General features: G+C 41.5%; 1 protein-coding gene across 1 annotated transcript in view; it reads right to left on the bottom strand.

The window, feature by feature from the left end:
• Positions 1-521: 521 nt before the first annotated feature.
• LOC146808981 (myeloid cell surface antigen CD33-like) overlaps positions 522-21,677 on the bottom strand; it is a 413,580-nt gene continuing 392,424 nt past the window's right edge. The window contains exon 7 of the mRNA XM_085615778.1: positions 522-3,073. Within this exon, the coding sequence (XP_085471904.1) occupies positions 2,897-3,073 (177 nt within the window). The 3' untranslated portion in view covers positions 522-2,896. The remainder of the gene's footprint in view (positions 3,074-21,677) is intronic.

The raw sequence follows: 21,677 nt of genomic DNA on the forward strand, positions 1-21,677 counted from the left end.
AGAAATGCATTGCTAAATAGTGGATCTGCTGCAATTTAAGTAAGTGAGCATCAATAGGGCCATAGTAGTTAATAAAGTTAAGCTGTTTTGTATAAAGAGATGCATTACCCAAAGCCATATTCATGAATGAACTTCCAGTTACATGCCCATGTAAAATAGAAATACCCCTTTAAACAGGGCCTCATGGCATAAAAACTGTATGAGCAAAAAAAATGGGAAACGGCGTTTACAACACTGCCATTACACCGCATTACTTTTATAACGTGGTCATTACAATGACCGCATTGCTAGAACGCAATGCCTTTATATCGCAAGTCATTAGATCGCCTTGCTGTAGGGGGAACTCTAACCTAAGGAATAGTTTAATTTATTATTTCAACACCTTCCCTGCTGTTACACACGCTGGAGTTGTAATAGTAAATTATACTATTCCCAAATCCAGCGTGCCCCCTACAGCAAGTCAATCTAATGACTTGCAATTTAAAGGTATCGCTTTCTAATAATGCGGTTGTTGTAAAGACCGCGTTGTAATAGAACGCGATGTAATATCATGAGTTGTAAAATGCTATATTCTTAATATCTCCAAACATCTGATACAGATATATCAGCTCTTTAGAAACGCCACCTCCAGGAAATGGTTCTAAAAAACATATTTTGTTTAGCACCTAGTGACCGCCCTCCCAACAAAGCTCTCCGAAAATCAAACCTTCCTTTGTGTTGCTTCTAAAAGGCAATTGTCCATCAATACCCTTAGGTCAAAATCCAATCCATATTGAAGGTGCCATGTAGTAGCACCCTGAGCACCTGTCGCCTGCCAGGCCCTGGGCTACCTTAGAACATCAAAAGTCACCAAAACCTTTATTGAGCGTATCAATAAAAACGTAATGAATGCATCAATCAAACCCCCAGAAAAGAATCCATCTGTAAATCAGGTATATCCACAGCACCTAATGCTTTTGCCCAGAAATCGCTATCAAAATGTGACATTTAGAATAATTAAACGTGCAGGGAGAGTACTTCAATCAAACATTTCAATGTATTGAAAAAGACCACAAATATTTTTCATTTTTGACATTCCTTTAGTAGGTTATGTTATGTTATATTATGGAGGTTTGTAGAGTTCACTATGACCCAGGATGTTATTCTGATTGCTAAACTCATAAGCCTGTGGAAACAACCTTGATGTAAAATTTTCAATTTTGATTGTTGAAAGAGATAAGGTTAGACACCAGCTGCTTTCAATGAGTTTAACATCTCCTTAAATTCTTTCCTAGCAAAAGTAATGTCGGAACGAACCTGAAACTTGAAATGTTCGGAAGCCCTGAAATATTTTTAAAGAATAGCCTTGGTCAGAATTTGTTCTTTAGTTCAGTAATCAGCAAAGTTCACTGAGATGGTGTGTTAATATTTGGCCTGCAGCATTTGTTGAATTGGGACCATATGTGCCTGCTTTATTGAGAGGTCATCTGTTTTTAAATCAAGTTGCTATTGAGTTGGATTACTCTCCCTTCTTTTCTATATCCTCTGATACACCCACAAAATTTAGGTTTGTTCTGCAAGAATGATTTTCCAGCTTCTCGTGTTGGAGAGAAGACCTTTTGGGATTGTGATTTCTTATTATCTCTCATTTCAAGCAAAATTGTCTCTAATATTTGAATGTGCAAAGTAAGGGCAGATTGCACCCCAGTATTTCATGACTAGGAGCCTGCACATTAGAGCCGGTAAAGGCGTGCAAGTCATAACACAGTATAAAGTTTCTTGAGCTAACAATGTATCTTCAAATCTTTGCAGTCCAGATCTAACCCCTCCACAGTAGCAGCCTCCTACATGGAACTTATTTTGAAATCACTTCAAATTCAAGACAAAAAAATAGATTAGGCGAATAGAATGATCAGGCCAAGACTGGGGCGTGGTAGACCGTGTCTTTGATTACTACTTAAGTGCATTAAAGGTCTATTCGAAATCAACGCTTCACTGCTTCTCATAGACACCATTAAAAAATAAAGTTTTTCTGCTCAGAGTTATACATAGGTGGCATGAAAGAGTACATCTGAATATAGATTTGCCGATTCTAAATACCAGTTTTAAGCTGATGTTGTCTTGGACATTGTTTTCTCCTGAGGAACACAACTCTGTAGACTAGAAAAAAAAATGAGGAGTTCAGAAGCATTTCTGTCCTTGCACGGAGTGATGCACAAGATGTAGGTCTTCATTAATAAAGCTTAAAAAAGGTGAAAATATCCAGCCTATCGTGTTCCACTACAATGTGAGATGTACTGTTAGTACTTCACTGGTCAAAATGTAGACACAATGACACTGGAAACTCAGCAAATACCACAGCAGTCCACACCAAAAATCCAAGCCTGAGCGGTAAAAGAAACTGCAGTGTTGCTGCTCTCCACCCCAACTCCTTCCATTCAATTTGCTTCAAGAAGTTTAGGTCCATGTTGGTTCTTCAGTAGATCAATATCTGCTTCATGGCTCATGTTCCAATAGGCTGTGGACTATGGTATTCGATTACTTAAAATCATTTTCACTCTTTTAGAAATCTTCACAGACCCATCTCCACTTGGCATGCTCTAATCCACTGGATGGATTCTTGAGAAAACACAGGCTCAATCACCAACACAGAGATTTACTAATGAACACAATTACTGTAGTCTAAGCAACAGAGTCGATCATGATTGCAGTCAATAAAAGTCAGTAGGTCCGATTATCATTATCATAAGCAGCACAGGCCACAGCATCACTGGAGTGACAGGTGCTTGCTAGCACTCTACAAGAAGCATAGGCACATCTTGGCATGTGACTGCATGTACAGGAAACCATTAATATTTTACTGGAAACAGAGGAAATATACAGTTTCTTGGAGCAATAAATTAGGAAACGCCATCAGCTAGCCCACTTTGACCTCTGAATATAAGCTCTCTTCTGGAAGTGGTCTTGGTTTGCTTTCGGGCTTAGCTCTGGAGAAGCGTATGGATGCATATTGAATATTGTCATTCCTGAAGTTTGCATACATATCTTCATCTTTAGAGTCTGTTGCATTGGCACCAGAAGATGGACTGTGATCCTAAAGAGAATGCAGACAAGGGAGGAAAAGAGCAGTAAGTTAATTGAAGGAATAATAAAGCTCCAGAACCAGGAAGTTCTCTCGAGTCTCCATTTTTAAAACTTTTTTATAAATGAATGACAGTGCATCAAACCCTGTAATTATGTTGGGAAATTAATGTACCCACAATTAGACTGTATTCAGCACAATGTGTTCACTAGACTGCAGTTATGACCATGGGTTTGTTTATTTTTCTATATAAGTTATGCATGAGGCTGATTTTGTATTAATCAACAGATTGGTAACCTCACTTGTTACATCATCATAAAGAGCATAAAGTTGGTCTACGCTATCTACATTTGAAAACATGCTATCCCTTGTTTCGCACATCAGCTGCTTTCTTCATGGAATTTAGGTGAACAAAATTTTCTTGCAGTAACATTGTAGTACATTTAAGCAATGAAATAAATCTAAACTTTGAAGTGTATATAAATGTCATGAAATGCCTTTTACAAGTGAGAAAAGAATTGGCCTTTTTTCCCCCCACAAGACACACAACTCTAATGGGCTGATTCACAAAGTGTATTTAGTAGTACTGAAACACTTGTACCACAAAATCGTATTAATAAGCCTACGGGCATTATTATGACTACGGCAGTCCATTGGACCACCATAGCCACATTGGTGGTCTGTACACTGCCGCACCGGCAGTTCGATTGTCCTAATATGACGTGGGCGGCTGGACTGCATTGGCACCACCACACTGCCAGGGGACAGAGATCCCTGGTGGTGTTGTGGTGACCTTTAGGCCGCAATACGCTTGGTGGGCGGCTGCGGTCTCCCAAGCATTTTACAAGTTACCTCTCTGCTACAGTTTTCATGCCGGTGAGCCTACCATGAAAAGTGTGGTGGAGAGGAAACATCAGGGGATGCAAGCAGGGGGGCACATGGTGCTCCCCCTGTCTGCATGCACCCCAGTTCCAACAGGGCAAGGACTTGACAGACCATGCCCAGCAGGAACCTGCAATGGCGTTTCCATTGCGGTGCCTGGTACTGCTCTCCTATGAGCCTGTAAACAGGCACCGCCATGGGTCAACCGCTGCAGGACCAATCAACCTGAATTTCAGTCGTAATCGGGTGGGAGGTCTAATTATGGTTTAGGCGGTGTGGGAGCGCGGGCTATGGTGTGGCACGTTCCCTTACCTCAAAAGTCATAATAATGCTCTATAATGGCTTTCACCTATCTTTTCTATGCTGACTTCTTTTCCACTGTACAGAGATTTCTACACATGCAGGTGTACATTTAAGTGGTAAATGCGGTTGGAAACTGGGCAAGAGGTTGGAAAATGGGGAATACTTAATACTATGTGGGAGGGGTTTTGAGCTGGTAAGTAGGGCTTTAGGTAGGGAAATGCAAATACAAACATCCAACCACAAAAGATTAGGCCAATTGCAAGTCAAAATTTGCACTTCTAAAGTTGCTACAGCTAAAATGGACCTAATTAGTCAGAAGTGTACCCCAGAACAGCCTTGGCGTAAGACCAGCACCACACTTTACCGTTCACATGCTCTGTTGGGAAAATAACCATAGAAACTAATGAGGTAAGGACTTAAAATAACATCCTGTATGAAATAATGTATTTGATATGTATTTCCATAGGGAATGGAAGACGACAATACAGAAGAAATGGCTGAAAAGAACTAAACCAAATTTGGCAAAGAGCTAAATATTACTTTTGAGCTTATCAAATATTTACTTTTGCGCTTACTAATTATTTTGAGGAGCAGTAGCTTGGATGATGTAATTTGTGATGCCATCAATTATGTCATTTGAGATGTCATCAGTGATGCCATCAATTAATGTCATTCAACATGTCACTTAACTATAAGTACATTTGTGGGGTATGTATATATATATATATATATATATATATATATATCCATCGCTCCATCTGCACATCCAGACCAGCGCACTCAGTAGACGGGTGCTTTGAAACGCGAAGGTGCATTCGCGTTCATAAATGCGCGCTCACTCCCAATTGCTGTCAAGAACTCGGAAAAGCACTCAGCGGGACACTCCTGCAGTTATTCAATCCTTTATTGCATGGCGATCATGGAAAACATGACGCGTTGCGGCTATGCCTTAGTCGAATGTTTCACAAAGTTCGCGCCACAAAGCAGCATATTTCAAAGAGGCGTTATGTGAGTCACATGACCTTACAGTGCATGGTCAACAAAAGGGGACAATCACCTTACAATATCAGTCGCCATATTGGAATGCAGTTTTTCGAACACATAAATGCGAGTTTCAAATTGTTAAAACATTGACTCATGTGACTCACATAACACCTCTTTGAAATATGCTGCTTTTTGGCGCGAACTTTGTGAAACATTCGACTAAGGCATAGCCGAAACGCGTCATGTTTTCCATGCTCGCCATGCAATAAAGGATTGAATAACTGCAGGAGTGTCCCGCTGAGTGCTTTTCCGAGTTCTTGAAAGCAACTGGGAGTGAGCGCGCATTTATGAACGCGAATGCACCTTCGCGTTTCAAAGCACCCGTCTACTGAGTGCTCTGGTCTGGAGGTGCAGATGGAGCGATGATTGTATTTGTCAGCGGCACCGCCAAGGAGAAGGCAATCCCGGTCAGAAGCAAGGACGATATTGCAGAGTCCGAGGACGTTCGTGACGTATTCACAACGACCGACAAGCGACGATCGGTAAGCGAGACACCAATGTTTTCTCGCTAATTCCTTGAACCATTAAGGCAAGACGAGGGACCTTGCAGTTTATCCTCAATAAGCAATTGTTCTTATGCGAGCATGTTTAATGTATCTGAACGCCGCGAAGCGGCCCAGGACATGTTTAAAAGGAATACCTTTACCGATACCACACAACGGGAAAATAAAGCGCTCCCTGGAGTCACTAATTTGGCAACAAAATGTATGACACTTGAAAGACTATACGAGCGGGAACAACGCAAATGGTGGGAAGCCACCTCCTTGCAAAGCTATATCGATGTGGATCGCATCCCGAGGGGGCTGCGTATCTATCCCATCCCGGCCTACGAGAATCCGGATCCTAAGTTGTTGGATGAGTGGGATGCGCATACAGCGGAGTCGAGCAAGGGTATGTTAACGATATTAGTCAAATTCGCTTGGAGTGACAGGGACAAAGCCTTACTTGAGATAGAGAGAATGGAGGCGGAGATTGACAAGGAGAATGACAAAAAGAAAGTAGAAGAATTGAAAGAGCAAATGAAAAAAAAAAAAAAGATTGGCGAAGTATGAAGTTAAAATCAAATTAAGGAAACAAGAAAAGTTTGAACGCGACGAGCGCGATTACGCTCTGGGAAGAGTCTTGACGTTTTCTAAGAAATTCGAGGGCCCACGCAAAGAGCTAAGGGCTAGACTGAACGAGCCTGATACAACTAGAACTGAGACCTCTGAATCGGATCTCACCGGTGGTGAATCTTCAGATGACACAACAGGTCAGTCAAGATCTATCCAGACTCCTTTTCAGGAGGAATTCCGTATAATGAGGCAGACATGGCTGAGTGGTGGAAAAAGCAGACCGCCCGAGGGGGAAAAAGAAAAAGAAAAACAAGGCGGGCGGCTGGAAACGAAGGGTCAAAAGCCCCTACCAGAGCTTCACGCAACAGGAGGGGGAAGAAATGGAATTAGATAACCTTACCATCATTAATCTAACACCCAGAATTCTCACATCGGTCGAACAGCAAGTGCTGAGATTGGGTGTAACCTTTTGCCCCACAAATAAAATGGAATACACACAGACACGGATTGATCTCTTTAAGCTAACAAGAAAATTCAAGCTTCACAAATATTTCAAAATGAAGCCTAATGTTTTGAAATCTAGAAGATCTTTAAGCCAACCTGGAGTGATTGATACCTTAACAGGTGAAGATTTGGCTGCTCTTGAAATAATGGAATCGTTAAGGAATGACAATCCTGGACAGAGTCAGGATGATAACATCCTGGATACCGACCTAATACAAAGAACCACACGCTTGGGATTCAACCAAGTGAGAGATGCAAGCGCTTTCAAACCTACTTCACAGTTCCTACCGCAATTACCCATGGATGCTATCGATGTGTTGGCTGCAGCAGTGAATAAAGATCTTTTGGCCTTAAGAGAAAAACTCAAATATTCTAATACTAAGCAGAATATAACTAAAGAGCAACGCGCAGCGATTGACACCTTGGGGAATGATCACACGGTGATCTGTAAACCATCGGACAAAGGGGGGAATGTGGTCCTTCAAACGAGGGTGAATTATGAGATGGAGGCTATTAGGCAACTATCGGATGTAGAGAACTATCAAAGAATTTCCAAAGAAATATACCTGGATAGCATCAGAAGGTATCATGATATGATCAAAATATGGCTTGATAAATCCATGCTGAATATGGAGGAGTACTTGTTCCTCCGTTGCTTGAATCCGGTGGTACCTACTTTTTACCACATCCCCAAAGTCCACAAGAACATCGACCATCCCCCGGGCAGACCGATTGTCTCGTCCCAAGGGGGTCTAACGGAACATTTGTCCATTTTTGTTGACTCTTTTCTTTTTCCATTAGTAAAAACCTTACCTGCGTATATTAAGGACTCACAAGATTTTTTGATGCATGTTGAAAAACAACACTGGGATCCTGATTACAAACTCATTGTGCTAGATATTACTAGCTTATACACCAGGATAAAACATGAACATGGATTGGAGGCTGTAGCACATTTTCTGATGAAAAAGCCCCTGAAATTTACTGAACATAATGCAATGATCCTTCAATTTACTGAGTTCTGTTTAAAAAACTATATTTTTGTTTTTGGTGAGGACTTTTACCATCAGAGGTCTGGTACCGCGATGGGCACCTGCTTCGCCCCCAGTTACGCAAACTTGTTCGTGGGCTGGTGGGAGGAGCAGGTGTCCAGAACACCTGGACTGATTGACATGAATAAGGTGATCAGATGGTATAGATATATCGATGACCTCTGTATTATTTGGAACGGCTCTTTTGAGTCGGCATCTGCTTTTAATTGATAATTTGAACAGGAATGCCGTTAATTTGAAATTCAGTGGGGAAGTCAGATCTGAAACTGTCAATTTCCTTGATTTAAAGATCAGTGTGGTAAATAACCAATTGTCTGTGTCCTTGTATCGGAATCCTACGGCTGGTAACTCGATCTTGCACGCTACAAGCAATCATCTCCCTGTGCTAGTAAGAAATATCCCTTACGGTGAATTCTTGCAGTTAAAGCGGAACAGTACCAGGGTAGATGATTTTGAAAATGCGGCAAAGGAGAGAGTCAGCAGGTTTGTGGCAAGAGGATATAACAAACTATTTCTTGAGACAACCCTACAGAAAGTCAGAAATGCGCCTAGGGCTACCTTGTTGAATGAGGATCAGAACAGGGATATTTTGAAAAAGAAAGAGGGAAGAAAAAAAAATGAAATGAGTGAGTCGGGTACCAATAAATTTAGGATGGTGACAACCTTTTCTAATGATGCCAACCAATTGAAGAAAATCTTGAGAAAAAACTGGCACATTTTGAAAACGGATCATGTCATTGGTCCAGATATTCCCTCTGCCCCTCTGGTGACTTTCAGGAAAGCCAGATCCCTAAGGATAATCTGGTACAAAGCCATTTCTCTATTAGACCCAAGGTGATTGGAACCCTAAGGGACCTTAGAGGTTTCTTCCCTTGTGGCAAGTGTAAAGCCTGTGTAGGTAGCAAGAGGACACTGACTTATTTGGTTACTTGTTTGAAGAATCCTCGGCCCATCAAAAAGTTCCTCACATGTAATACCAACTATGTGGTTTACTGCCTGGAATGCCCTTGCGGCTTACGTTACGTGGGCAGTACCATCCATTGTGTTAAGATACGCATTTTGGAACATATGCGAGCAATAGCCAAGAATGACATCACGTATCCTGTTGCGAGGCATTACTCTGAGAAGCACAATAGTAACAGGGAACTACTGCGCTATTATGGGTTAGATCAGGTCCCCGCAAGTGTCAGGGGGGGTGACAGAATTAAACAACTGCGTAGGCTTGAGTCGCGATATATTATAGACTTGGGAACTAAGAATCCAACTGGTATGAATGTGGGGGAGGAGCTGTCGGTTCATCTTGGAGATTGATAAGTAAGAAGAAGAAGATGAGAAAAGCAATATGTATCATGATGACAATATTTTTCATTAATTAGTGGTATGGGTTTTTTGCACATTCCTTTTTTTTAAAAAGAAATTTTTTAGAGTAATTTTGGTAAGAGGTTTTGTTTGTGGATCACTAGACTGTTTCAATGACAGCAATAGTAATGTAGTTTAAGCCGATACACGGCATTATGTTAGCAAAATTTTGCTTGGAATTGAGGTAACCGATATACGGCTAAATTCTTTCTCTTTTTTTGCATTTAACTTGAATTAATATGTATTGATTCATTAGATGTTGCCTCGATATAACACGGATATTGGAACTAGCATTCTATTGCCTTGATATTTATCATGTGGTGATGGCAGCCGATCCACGGCTTTATAATGGTCAACTCTGAGGTACCTTGCATGCCGATATACGTCGAAATGTTTTAACAATTTGAAACTCGCATTTATGTGTTCGAAAAACTGCATTCCAATATGGCGACTGATATTGTATTTGTCAGCGGCACCGCCAAGGAGAAGGCAATCCCGGTCAGAAGCAAGGACGATATTGCAGAGTCCGAGGACGTTTGTGACGTATTCACAACGACCGACAAGCGACGATCGGTAAGCGAGACACCAATGTTTTCTCGCTAATTCCTTGAACCATTAAGGCAAGATGAGGGACCTTGCAGTTTATCCTCAATAAGCAATTGTTCTTATGCGAGCATGTTTAATGTATCTGAACGCCGCGAAGCGGCCCAGGACATGTTTAAAAGGAATACCTTTACCGATACCACACAACGGGAAAATAAAGCGCTCGCTGGAGTCACTAATTTGGCAACGAAATTTATGACACTTGAAAGACTATACGAGCGGGAACAACGCAAATGGTGGGAAGCCACCTCCTTGCAAAGCTATATCGATGTGGATCGCATCCCGAGGGGGCTGCGAATCTATACCATCCCGGCCTACGAGAATCCGGATCCTAAGTTGTTGGATGAGTGGGCTGCGCATAGAGCGGAGTCAAGCAAGGGTATGTTAACGATATTAGTCAAATTCGCTTGGAGTGACAGGGACAAAGCCTTACTTGAGATAGAGAGAATGGAGGCGGAGATTGACAAGGAGGATGACAAAAAGAAAGTAGAAGAATTGAAAGAGCAAATGAAAAAAAGATTGGTGAAGTATGAAGCTAAAATCAAATTAAGGAAACAAGAAAAGTTTGAACGCGACGAGCGCGATTACGCTCTGGGAAGAGTCTTAACGTTTGTTAAGAAATTCGAGGGCCCACGCAAAGAGCTAAGGGCTAGACTGAACGAGCCTGATACAATTTGAATTGAGACCTCTGAATCGGATCTCACCGGTGGTGAATCTTCAGATAACACAACAGGTCAGTCAAGATCTATCCAGACTCCTTTTCAGGAGGAATTCCGTATAATGAGGCAGACATGGCTGAGAGGTAGAAAAAGCAGACCGCCCGAGGGGGAAAAAGAAAAAGAAAAACAAGGCGGGGCGGCTGGAAACGAAGGGTCAAAAGCCCCTACCAGAGCTTCACGCAACAGGAGGGGGAAGAAATGGAATTAGATAACCTTACCATCATTAATCTAACACCCAGAATTCTCACATCGGTCGAACAGCAAGTGCTGAGATTGGGTGTAACCTTTTGCCCCACAAATAAAATGGAATACACACAGACACGGATTGATCTCTTTAAGCTAACAAGAAAATTCAAGCTTCACAAATATTTCAAAATGAAGCCTAATGTTTTGAAATCTAGAAGATCTTTAAGCCAACCTGGAGTGATTGATACCTTAACAGGTGAAGATTTGGCTGCTCTTGAAATAATGGAATCGTTAAGGACTGACAATCCTGGACAGGGTCAGGATGATAACATCCTGGATACCGACCTAATACAAAGAACCACACGCTTGGGATTCAACCAAGTGAGAGATGCAAGCGCTTTCAAACCTACTTCACAGTTCCTACCGCAATTACCCATGGATGCTATCGATGTGTTTGCTGAGGCAGTGAATAAAGATCTTTTGGCCTTGAGAGAAAAACTCAAATATTCTAATACTAAGCAGAATATAACTAAAGAGCAACGCGCAGCGATTGACACCTTGGGGAATGATCACACGGTGATCTGTAAACCATCGGACAAAGGGGGGAATGTGGTCCTTCAAACGAGGGTGAATTATGAGATGGAGGCTATTAGGCAACTATCGGATGTAGAGAACTATCAAAGAATTTCCAAAGAAATATACCTGGATAGCATCAGAAGGTATCATGATATGATCAAAATATGGCTTGATAAATCCATGCTGAATATGGAGGAGTACGTGTTCCTCCGTTGCTTGAATCCGGTGGTACCTACTTTTTACCACATCCCCAAAGTCCACAAGAACATCGACCATCCCCCGGGCAGACCGATTGTCTTGTCCCAAGGGGGTCTAACGGAACATTTGTCCATTTTTGTTGACTCTTTTCTTTTTCCATTAGTAAAAACCTTACCTGCGTATATTAAGGACTCACAAGATTTTTTGATGCATATTGAAAAACAACAGTGGGATCCTGATTACAAACTCATTGTGCTAGATATTACTAGCTTATACACCAGGATAAGACATGAACATGGATTGGAGGCTGTAGCTCATTTTCTGATGAAAAAGCCCCTGAAATTTACTGAACATAATGCAATGATCCTTCAATTTACTGAGTTCTGTTTAAAAAACAATATTTTGTTTTTGGTGAGGACTTTTACCATCAGAGGTCTGGTACCGCGATGGGCACCTGCTTCGCCCCCAGTTACGCGAACTCTTTCGTGGGCTGGTGGGAGGAGCAGGTCTCCAGAACACCTGGACTGATTGACATGAATAAGGTGATCAAATGGTATAGATATATCGATGACCTCTGTATTATTTGGAACGGCTCTTTTGAGTCGGCATCTGTTTTTATTGATAATTTGAACAGGAATGCCGTTAATTTGGAATTCAGTGGGGAAGTCAGTTCTGAAACTGTCAATTTCCTTGATTTAAAGATCAGTGTGGTAAATAACCAATTGTCTGTGTCCTTGTATCGGAAACCTACGGCTGGTAACTCGATCTTGCACGCTACAAGCAATCATCTCCCTGGGCTAGTAAGAAATATCCCTTACGGTGAATTCTTGCGGTTAAAGAGGAACAGTACCAGGGTAGATGATTTTGAAAATGCGGCAAAGGAGAGTGTCATCAGGTTTGTGGCAAGAGGATATAACAAACTATTTCTTGAGACAACCCTACAGAAAGTCAGAAATGCGGCTAGGGCTACCTTGTTGAATGAGGATCAGAACAGGGATATTTTGAAAAAGAAAGAGGGAAGAAAGAAAAATTAAATGAGTGAGTCGGGTACCAATAAATTTAGGATGGTGACAACCTTTTCTAATGATGCCAACCAATTGAAGAAAATCTTGAGAAAAAACTGGCACATTTTGAAAACGGATCATGTCATTGGTCCAGATATTCCCTCTGCCCCTCTGGTGACTTTCAGGAAAGCCAGATCCCTAAGGGATAATCTGGTACAAAGCCATTTCTCTACTAGACCTAAGGTGATTGGAACCCTAAGGGACCTTAGAGGTTTCTTCCCTTGTGGCAAGTGTAAAGCCTGTGTAGGTAGCAAGAGGACACTGACTTATTTGGTTAATGGTTTGAAGAATCCTCGGCCCATCAAAAAGTTCCTCACATGTAATACCAACTATGTGGTTTACTGCCTGGAATGCCCTTGCGGCTTACGTTACGTGGGCAGTACCATCCATTGTGTTAAGATACGCATTTTGGAACATATGCGAGCAATAGCCAAGAATGACATCACGTATCCTGTCGCGAGGCATTACTCTGAGAAGCACAATAGTAACAGGGAACTACTGCGCTATTATGGGTTAGATCAGGTCCCTGCAAGTGTCAGGGGGGGTGACAGAATTAAACAACTGCGTGGGCTTGAGTCGCGATATATTATAGACTTGGGAACTAAGATTCCAACTGGTATGAATGTGGGGGAGGAGCTGTCGGTTCATCTTGGAGATTGATAAGTTAGAAGAAGAAGATGAGAAAAGCAATATGTATCATGATGACAATATTTTTCATTAATTAGTGGTATGGGTTTTTTGCACATTCCTTTTTTTTAAAAAGAAATTTTTTAGAGTAATTTTGGTAAGAGGTTTTGTTTGTGGATCACTAGACTGTTTCAATGACTGCAATAGTAATGTAGTTTAAGCCGATACACGGCATTATGTTAGCAAAATTTTGCTTGGAATTGAGGTAACCGATATACGGCTAAATTCTTTCTCTTTTTTTGCATTTAACTTGAATTAATATGTATTGATTCATTAGATGTTGCCTCGATATTACACGGATATTGGAACTAGCATTCTATTGCCTTGATATTTATCATGTGGTGATGGCAGCCGATCCACGGCTTTATAATGGTCAACTCTGAGGTACCTTGCATGCCGATATACGGCGAAATGTTTTAACAATTTGAAACTCGCATTTATGTGTTCGAAAAACTGCATTCCAATATGGCGACTGATATTGTATTTGTCAGCGGCACCGCCAAGGAGAAGGCAATCCCGGTCAGAAGCAAGGACGATATTGCAGAGTCCGAGGACGTTCGTGACGTATTCACAACGACCGACAAGCGACGATCGGTAAGCGAGACACCAATGTTTTCTCGCTAATTCCTTGAACTATTAAGGCAAGACGAGAGACCTTGCAGTTTATCCTCAATAAGCAATTGTTCTTATGCGAGCATGTTTAATGTATCTGAACGCCGCGAAGCGGCCCAGTACATGTTTAAAAGGAATACCTTTACCGATACCAGACAACGGGAAAATAAAGCGCTCGCTGGAGTCACTAATTTGGCAACGAAATTTATGACACTTGAAAGACTATACGAGCGGGAACAACGCAAATGGTGGGAAGCCACCTCCTTGCAAAGCTATATCGATGTGGATCGCATCCCGAGGGGGCTGCGAATCTATACCATCCCGGCCTACGAGAATCCGGATCCTAAGTTGTTGGATGAGTGGGCTGCGCATACAGCGGAGTCAAGCAAGGGTATGTTAACGATATTAGTCAAATTCGCTTGGAGTGACAGGGACAAAGCCTTACTTGAGATAGAGAGAATGGAGGCGGAGATTGACAAGGAGGATGACAAAAAGAAAGTAGAAGAATTGAAAGAGCAAATGAAAAAAAGATTGGTGAAGTATGAAGCTAAAATCAAATTAAGGAAACAAGAAAAGTTTGAACGCGACGAGCGCGATTACGCTCTGGGAAGAGTCTTAACGTTTGTTAAGAAATTCGAGGGCCCACGCAAAGAGCTAAGGGCTAGACTGAACGAGCCTGATACAATTTGAATTGAGACCTCAATCGGATCTCACCGGTGGTGAATCTTCAGATGACACAACAGGTCAGTCAAGATCTATCCAGACTCCTTTTCAGGAGGAATTCCGTATAATGAGGCAGACATGGCTGAGAGGTGGAAAAAGCAGACCGCCCGAGGGGAAAAAAGAAAAAGAAAAACAAGGCGGGGCGGCTGGAAACGAAGGGTCAAAAGCCCCTACCAGAGCTTCACGCAACAGCAGGGGGAAGAAATGGAATTAGATAATCTTACCATCATTAATCTAACACCCAGAATTCTCACATCGGTCGAACAGCAAGTGCTGAGATTGGGTTTAACCTTTTGCCCCACAAATAAAATGGAATACACACAGACACGGATTGATCTCTTTAAGCTAACAAGAAAATTCAAGCTTCACAAATATTTCAAAATGAAGCCTAATGTTTTGAAATCTAGAAGATCTTTAAGCCAACCTGGAGTGATTGATACCTTAACAGGTGAAGATTTGGCTGCTCTTGAAATAATGGAATCGTTAAGGACTGACAATCCTGGACAGGGTCAGGATGATAACATCCTGGATACCGACCTAATACAAAGAACCACACGCTTGGGATTCAACCAAGTGAGAGATGCAAGCGCTTTCAAACCTACTTCACAGTTCCTACCGCAATTACCCATGGATGCTATCGATGTGTTTGCTGAGGCAGTGAAAAAAGATCTTTTGGCCTTAAGAGAAAAACTCAAATATTCTAATACTAAGCAGAATATAACTAAAGAGCAACGCGCAGCGATTGACACCTTGGGGAATGATCACACGGTGATCTGTAAACCATCGGACAAAGGGTGGAATGCGGTCCTTCAAACGAGGGTGAATTATGAGATGGAGGCCATTAGGCAACTATCGGATGTAGAGAACTATCAAAGAATTTCCAAAGAAATATACCTGGATAGCATCAGAAGGTATCATGATATGATCAAAATATGGCTTGATAAATCCATGCTGAATATGGAGGAGTACTTGTTCCTCCATTGCTTGAATCCGGTGGTACCTACTTTTTACCACATCCCCAAAGTCCACAAGAACATCGACCATCCCCCGGGCAGACCGATTGTCTCGTCCCAAGGGGGTCTAACGGAACATTTGTCCATTTTTGTTGACTCTTTTCTTTTTCCATTAGTAAAAACCTTACCTGCGTATATTAAGGGCTCACAAGATTTTTTGATGCATATTGAAAAACAACAGTGGGATCCTGATTACAAACTCATTGTGCTAGATATTACTAGCTTATACAGCAGGATAAGACATGAACATGGATTTGAGGCTGTAGCTCATTTTCTGATGAAAAAGCCCCTGAAATGTACTGAACATAATGCAATGATCCTTCAATTTACTGAGTTCTGTTTAAAAAACAATATTTTTGTTTTTGGTGAGGACTTTTACCATCAGAGGTCTGGTACTGCGATGGGCACCTGCTTCGCCCCCAGTTACGCAAACTTGTTTGTGGGCTGGTGGGAGGAGCAGGTGTCCAGAACACCTGGACTGATTGACATGAATAAGGTGATCAGATGGTATAGATATATCGATGACTTCTGTATTATTTGGAACGGCTCTTTTGAGTCGGCATCTGTTTTTATTGATAATTTGAACAGGAATGCCGTTAATTTGGAATTCAGTGGGGAAGTCAGTTCTGAAACTGTCAATTTCCTTGATTTAAAGATCAGTGTGGTAAATAACCAATTGTCTGTGTCCTTGTATCGGAAACCTACGGCTGGTAACTCGATCTTGCAAGCTACAATCAATCATCTCCCTGGGCTAGTAAGAAATATCCCTTACGGTGAATTCTTGCGGTTAAAGCGGAACAGTACCAGGGTAGAGGATTTTGAAAATGCGGCAGAGGAGAGTGTCAGCAGGTTTGTGGCAAGAGGATATAACAAACTATTTCTTGAGACAACCCTACAGAAATTCAGAAATGCGCCTAGGGCTACCTTATTGAATGAGGATCAGAACAGGGATATTTTGAAAAAGAAAGAGGGAAGAAAGAAAAATGAAATGAGTGAGTCAGGTACCAATAAATTTAGGATGGTGACAACCTTTTCTAATGATGCCAACCAATTGAAGAAAATCTTTAGAAAAAACTGGCACATTTTGAAAACGGATCATGTCATTGGTCCAGATATTCCCTCTGCCCCTCTGGTGACTTTCAGGAAAGCCAGATCCCTAAGGGATAATCTGGTACAAAGCCATTTCTCTACTAGACCCTAGGTGATTGGAACCCTAAGGGACCTTAGAGGTTTCTTCCCTTGTGGCAAGTGTAAAGCCTGTGTAGGTAGCAAGAGGACACTGACTTATTTGGTTACTGGTTTGAAGAATCCTCGGCCCATCAAAAAGTTCCTCACATGTAATACCAACTATGTGGTTTACTGCCTGGAATGCCCTTGCGGCTTACATTACGTGGGCAGTACCATCCATTGTGTTAAGATACGCATTTTGGAACATATGCGAGCAATAGCCAAGAATGACATCACGTATCCTGTTGCGAGGCATTACTCTGAGAAGCACAATAGTAACAGGGAACTACTGCGCTATTATGGGTTAGATCAGGTCCCCGCAAGTGTCAGGGGGGGTGACAGAATTAAACAACTGCGTAGGCTTGAGTCGCGATATATTATAGACTTGGGAACTAAGAATCCAACTGGTATGAATGTGGGGGAGGAGCTGTCGGTTCATCTTGGAGATTGATAAGTAAGAAGAAGAAGATGAGAAAAGCAATATGTATCATGATGACAATATTTTTCATTAATTAGTGGTATGGTTTTTTGCACATTCCTTGTTTTAAAAAAGAAATTTTTTAGAGTAATTTTGGTAAGAGGTTTTGTTTGTGGATCACTAGACTGTTTCAATGACAGCAATAATGTAGTTTAAGCCGATACACGGCATTATGTTAGCAAAATTTTGCTTGGAATTGAGGTAACCGATATACGGCTAAATTCTTTCTCTTTTTTTGCATTTAACTTGAATTAATATATATTGATTCATTAGATGTTGCCTCGATATAACACGGATATTGGAACTAGCATTCTATTGCCTTGATATTTATCATGTGGTGATGGCAGCCGATCCACGGCTTTATAATGGTCAACTCTGAGGTACCTTGCATGCCGATATACGGCGAAATGTTTTAACAATTTGAAACTCGCATTTATGTGTTCGAAAAACTGCATTCCAATATGGCGACTGATATTGTAAGGTGATTGTCCCCTTTTGTTGACCATGCACTGTAAGGTCATGTGACTCACATAACGCCTCTTTGAAATATGCTGCTTTCTGGCGCTAACTTTGTGAAACATTCGACTAAGGCATAGCCGAAACGCGTCATGTTTTCCATGCTCGCCATGCAATAAAGGATTGAATAACTGCAGGAGTGTCCCGCTGAGTGCTTTTCCGAGTTCTTGAAAGCAACTGGGAGTGAGCGCGCATATATATATATATATATATATATATATTTATATATATATTTATATATATATATATATATACACATATATTATCTACTGGCGGTCGCCAGTAGATAGTTATAGTTAGGACCTATTTTCGTTTTAGTAGCATTAGAAGACAGTTATGGCTTATGCTTTCATTAAATGAGTCAGGCTTTGACACAAAAGTGCAGTCCTGAAATATGTAGATTGTGTGTAGTTCCCTTACCACTTGCAATGTAGTGAATGAGTTTTGGTAAACTCATAAGGATAGTGGTGCTTGTCTAGAATCACACTGTGATTTAGTGTGTATTTGGGATCAGTGTGAGAGAATCATTTGGTAACATCATGTATTTGCTGACAGATAAGTGTTGTAAAACATGTTATGTTGTCAAGATTTAGTAGCATTAGAAGACAGTTATGGCTTATGCTTTCATTATATGAGTCAGGCATTGACAGTAAATTGCAATTGTGAAATATGTAGATTGTGTGCAGTTCCCTTACCACTTGCACTGTAGTGAATGAGTTTTGGTAAACTCCTAGGGATAGTGTTGTTTGTCTAGAATCACACTGTGAGTCTGTGTGCATTTGGGAACCACTGTTAGAGAAGTGTTTGGTAACATCGTGTATTTGCTGACAGATAACTATTTTAAAACCTGTCATGTTGTCAAGTTTTAGTAGCATTAGAAGCCAGTCTTTGCTTATGCGTTGATTAAATTAGTCAGGCATTGACATTAAAGTGTAGTCGTGAAATATGTAGATTGTATGCAGTTCCTTTACCACTTCTACTGTAGTGAATGAGTTTTGGTAAACTCCTAGGGATAGTGGTGTTTGTCTAGAATCACACTGTGAGTCTGTGTGCATTTGGGAACCACTGTGAGAGAAGTGTTTGGTAAGATCGTGTATTTGCTGACAGATAAGTGTTGTAAAACATGTCATGTTGTCAAGTTTTAGTAGCATTAGAAGACAGTTATGGCTTATGCTTTCATTATATGAGTCAGGCATTGACAGTATATTGCAGTTGTGAAATATGTAGATTGTGTGCAGTTCCCTTACCACTTGCATTGTAGTGAATGAGTTTTGGTAAACTCAAAGGGATAGTGGTGCTTGTCTAGAATCACACTGTGAGTTAGTGTGTATTTGGGATCACTGTGAGAGAGCATTTGGTAACATCATGTATTTGCTGACAGATAACTGTTTTAAAACCTGTCATGTTGTGAAGTTTTAGTAGTGTTAGAATCCAGTCTTTGCTTATGCGTTGATTAAATGAGTCATGCTTTGACACTGATGTGGTGTACTTAAATATGTAGATTGTGTGCAGTACCATTAACTCTTCCAGAGTAGTGAATGAGTTTTGGTAAACTCATAGGGATAATAGTGCTTGTCTAGAATCACACTGTGAGTCTGTGTGCATTTGGGAACCACTGTGAGAGAATCATTTGGTAACATCATGTATTTGTTGACAGATAACTGTTTTAAAATCTGTCATGTTGTGAAGTTTTAGTAGCATTAGAATCCAGTCTTTGCTTATATGTTGATTAAATGAGTCATGCTTTGACACTGATGTGCTGTACATAAATATGTAGATTGTGTGCAGTCCCCTTACCCCTTAAACAGTAGTGAATGAGTTTTGGTAAAGTCCTAGGATAGTGCTGATTGTCTAAAATCACACAGTGAGTCTGTGTGCATTTGGGTAAGGATTGTGAGAGAAGCATTTGGTAACATCGTTTATTTACTGACAGATAACTGTTTTAAAACCTGTCATTTTGTCAAGTTTTAGTAACATTAGAAGCCAGTCTTTGCTTATGCGTTGATTAAATTAGTCAGGCATTGACATTAAAGTGTAGTCGTGAAATATGTAGATTGTGTGCAGTTCCTTTACCACTTCCACTGTAGTGAATGAGTTTTGGTAAACTCCTAGGGATAGTGTTGTTTGTCTAGAATCACACTGTGAGTCTGTGTGCATTTGGGAACCATTGTGAGAGAAGTGTTTGGTAACATTGTGTATTTGCTGACAGATAAGTGTTGTAAAACATGTTATGTTGTCAAGTTGTAGTAGCATTAGAAGACTGTTATGGCTTATGCTTTCATTATATGAGTCAGGCATTGACAGTAAATTGCAATTGTGAAATATGTAGATTATGTGCAGTTCCCTTACCACTTGCACTGTAGTGAATGAGTTTTGGTAAACTCATAGGGATAGTGGTGCTTGTCTAGAATCACACTGTGAGTTAGTGTGTATTTGGGATCACTGTGCGAGAAGCATTTGGTAACTTCATGTATTTGGTGACAGAGAACTGTTCTAAAACCTGTCATGTTGTGAAGTTTTAATAGGATAGGTTTTCGGGCGGGCTTTTCTACGGAGTCCACCCTTCTGGGAGTCACGGAGACAGTCAGACGCCAGGTAGTCTGTTGGGATCGGTGGCTCCGCACTTGCTTGGATCTCCAATTTTCTTTCTGATCGCACTTTCCAGGTCTTCTCCCCCTCTTCGGTGTCCACTGTTCATAATTCCCCGTATGGTGTCCCCCAAGGTTCTACTCTCAGTCCTTTGTTCTTCAATCTCTATGTTAGACCCCTTGCTTTTCTTGCTGAACAGTCTGGACTATCTATTTTTTCGTACGCTGATGACACTCAAATCATTTTCTCTCTTTCTTCTAATCAGCACTCCTCCTCCTCTTCTCTTTGTTCTGGGCTTACTGACATCGCCAATTGGATGCTGACTAACAAACTGAAGCTGAATGGCGACAAAACGGAGCTGCTCCTGTTCGGGCCGGACTCCGCCCTCTGGGGCCCGCAACATTGGCCTCAGCAAATGGGACCACTGCCGGTCCCAGCAACAACAGCACGCAATCTCGGGGTCCTCTTTGACAATCAGTTATCCATGAGGCAACATGTGGTTAAAGTCTCAGCCACCTGTACTACCATCATCAGGTGGCTGAGGAAGATCACATGGATGCTTCCCCCAGACACCCAGAGGTCAGTGGTCCAGGCCTTAGTGACATCGCGGCTGGACTACGGTAATGTACTTCTTCTGGGTGCCTGCAAGGAGGTCTCCCGTAAGCTTCAAGTGGTCCAGAACATGGCTGCCCGTTTACTTTGCAATCTGCCTAGAACCACATCAGTCTCCTCTTCCCTGCGCAGCCTGCATTGGCTGCGCATAGAATCTAGGTCCAAATTCAAAGCTCTATGCTTTATGCACCGTATCAAAGCTGGAAAATCCCCTCACTATCTATCCACCTTAGTCCATCAATATTGTCCCTCCCGCACTCTCAGATCCTCCACTCAATGCAGATTCTCTGTCCCCCGTTTCAAGCATGCTAGAGTTGGTGGGCGCTCTTTTTCCTACTTGGCGCCCTCGCTCTGGAACTCGCTTCCCATCCCTTTGCGGTCTGAAACATGTTATCTTAAGTTCCGCAAAGGAGTGAAAACCTGGCTGTTCTCTTTGTAACCTGTTCCTTGCACTCTTGTTTGCCCTCTTTTACTTCTGTTCTCCTAGCGCCGGGAAACCCACGGGTAGCTGCGCGCTTAATAAATTCATATATAATAATAATAGGATTATAATCCAGTCTTTGTTTATGCGTTAATTAAATGAGTCATGCTTTGACACTGATGTGGTGTACTTA

The sequence above is a fragment of the Triturus cristatus genome, chromosome 7 (assembly GCF_964204655.1).
Source record: "Triturus cristatus chromosome 7, aTriCri1.1, whole genome shotgun sequence".
NCBI lineage: Eukaryota > Metazoa > Chordata > Amphibia > Caudata > Salamandridae > Triturus > Triturus cristatus.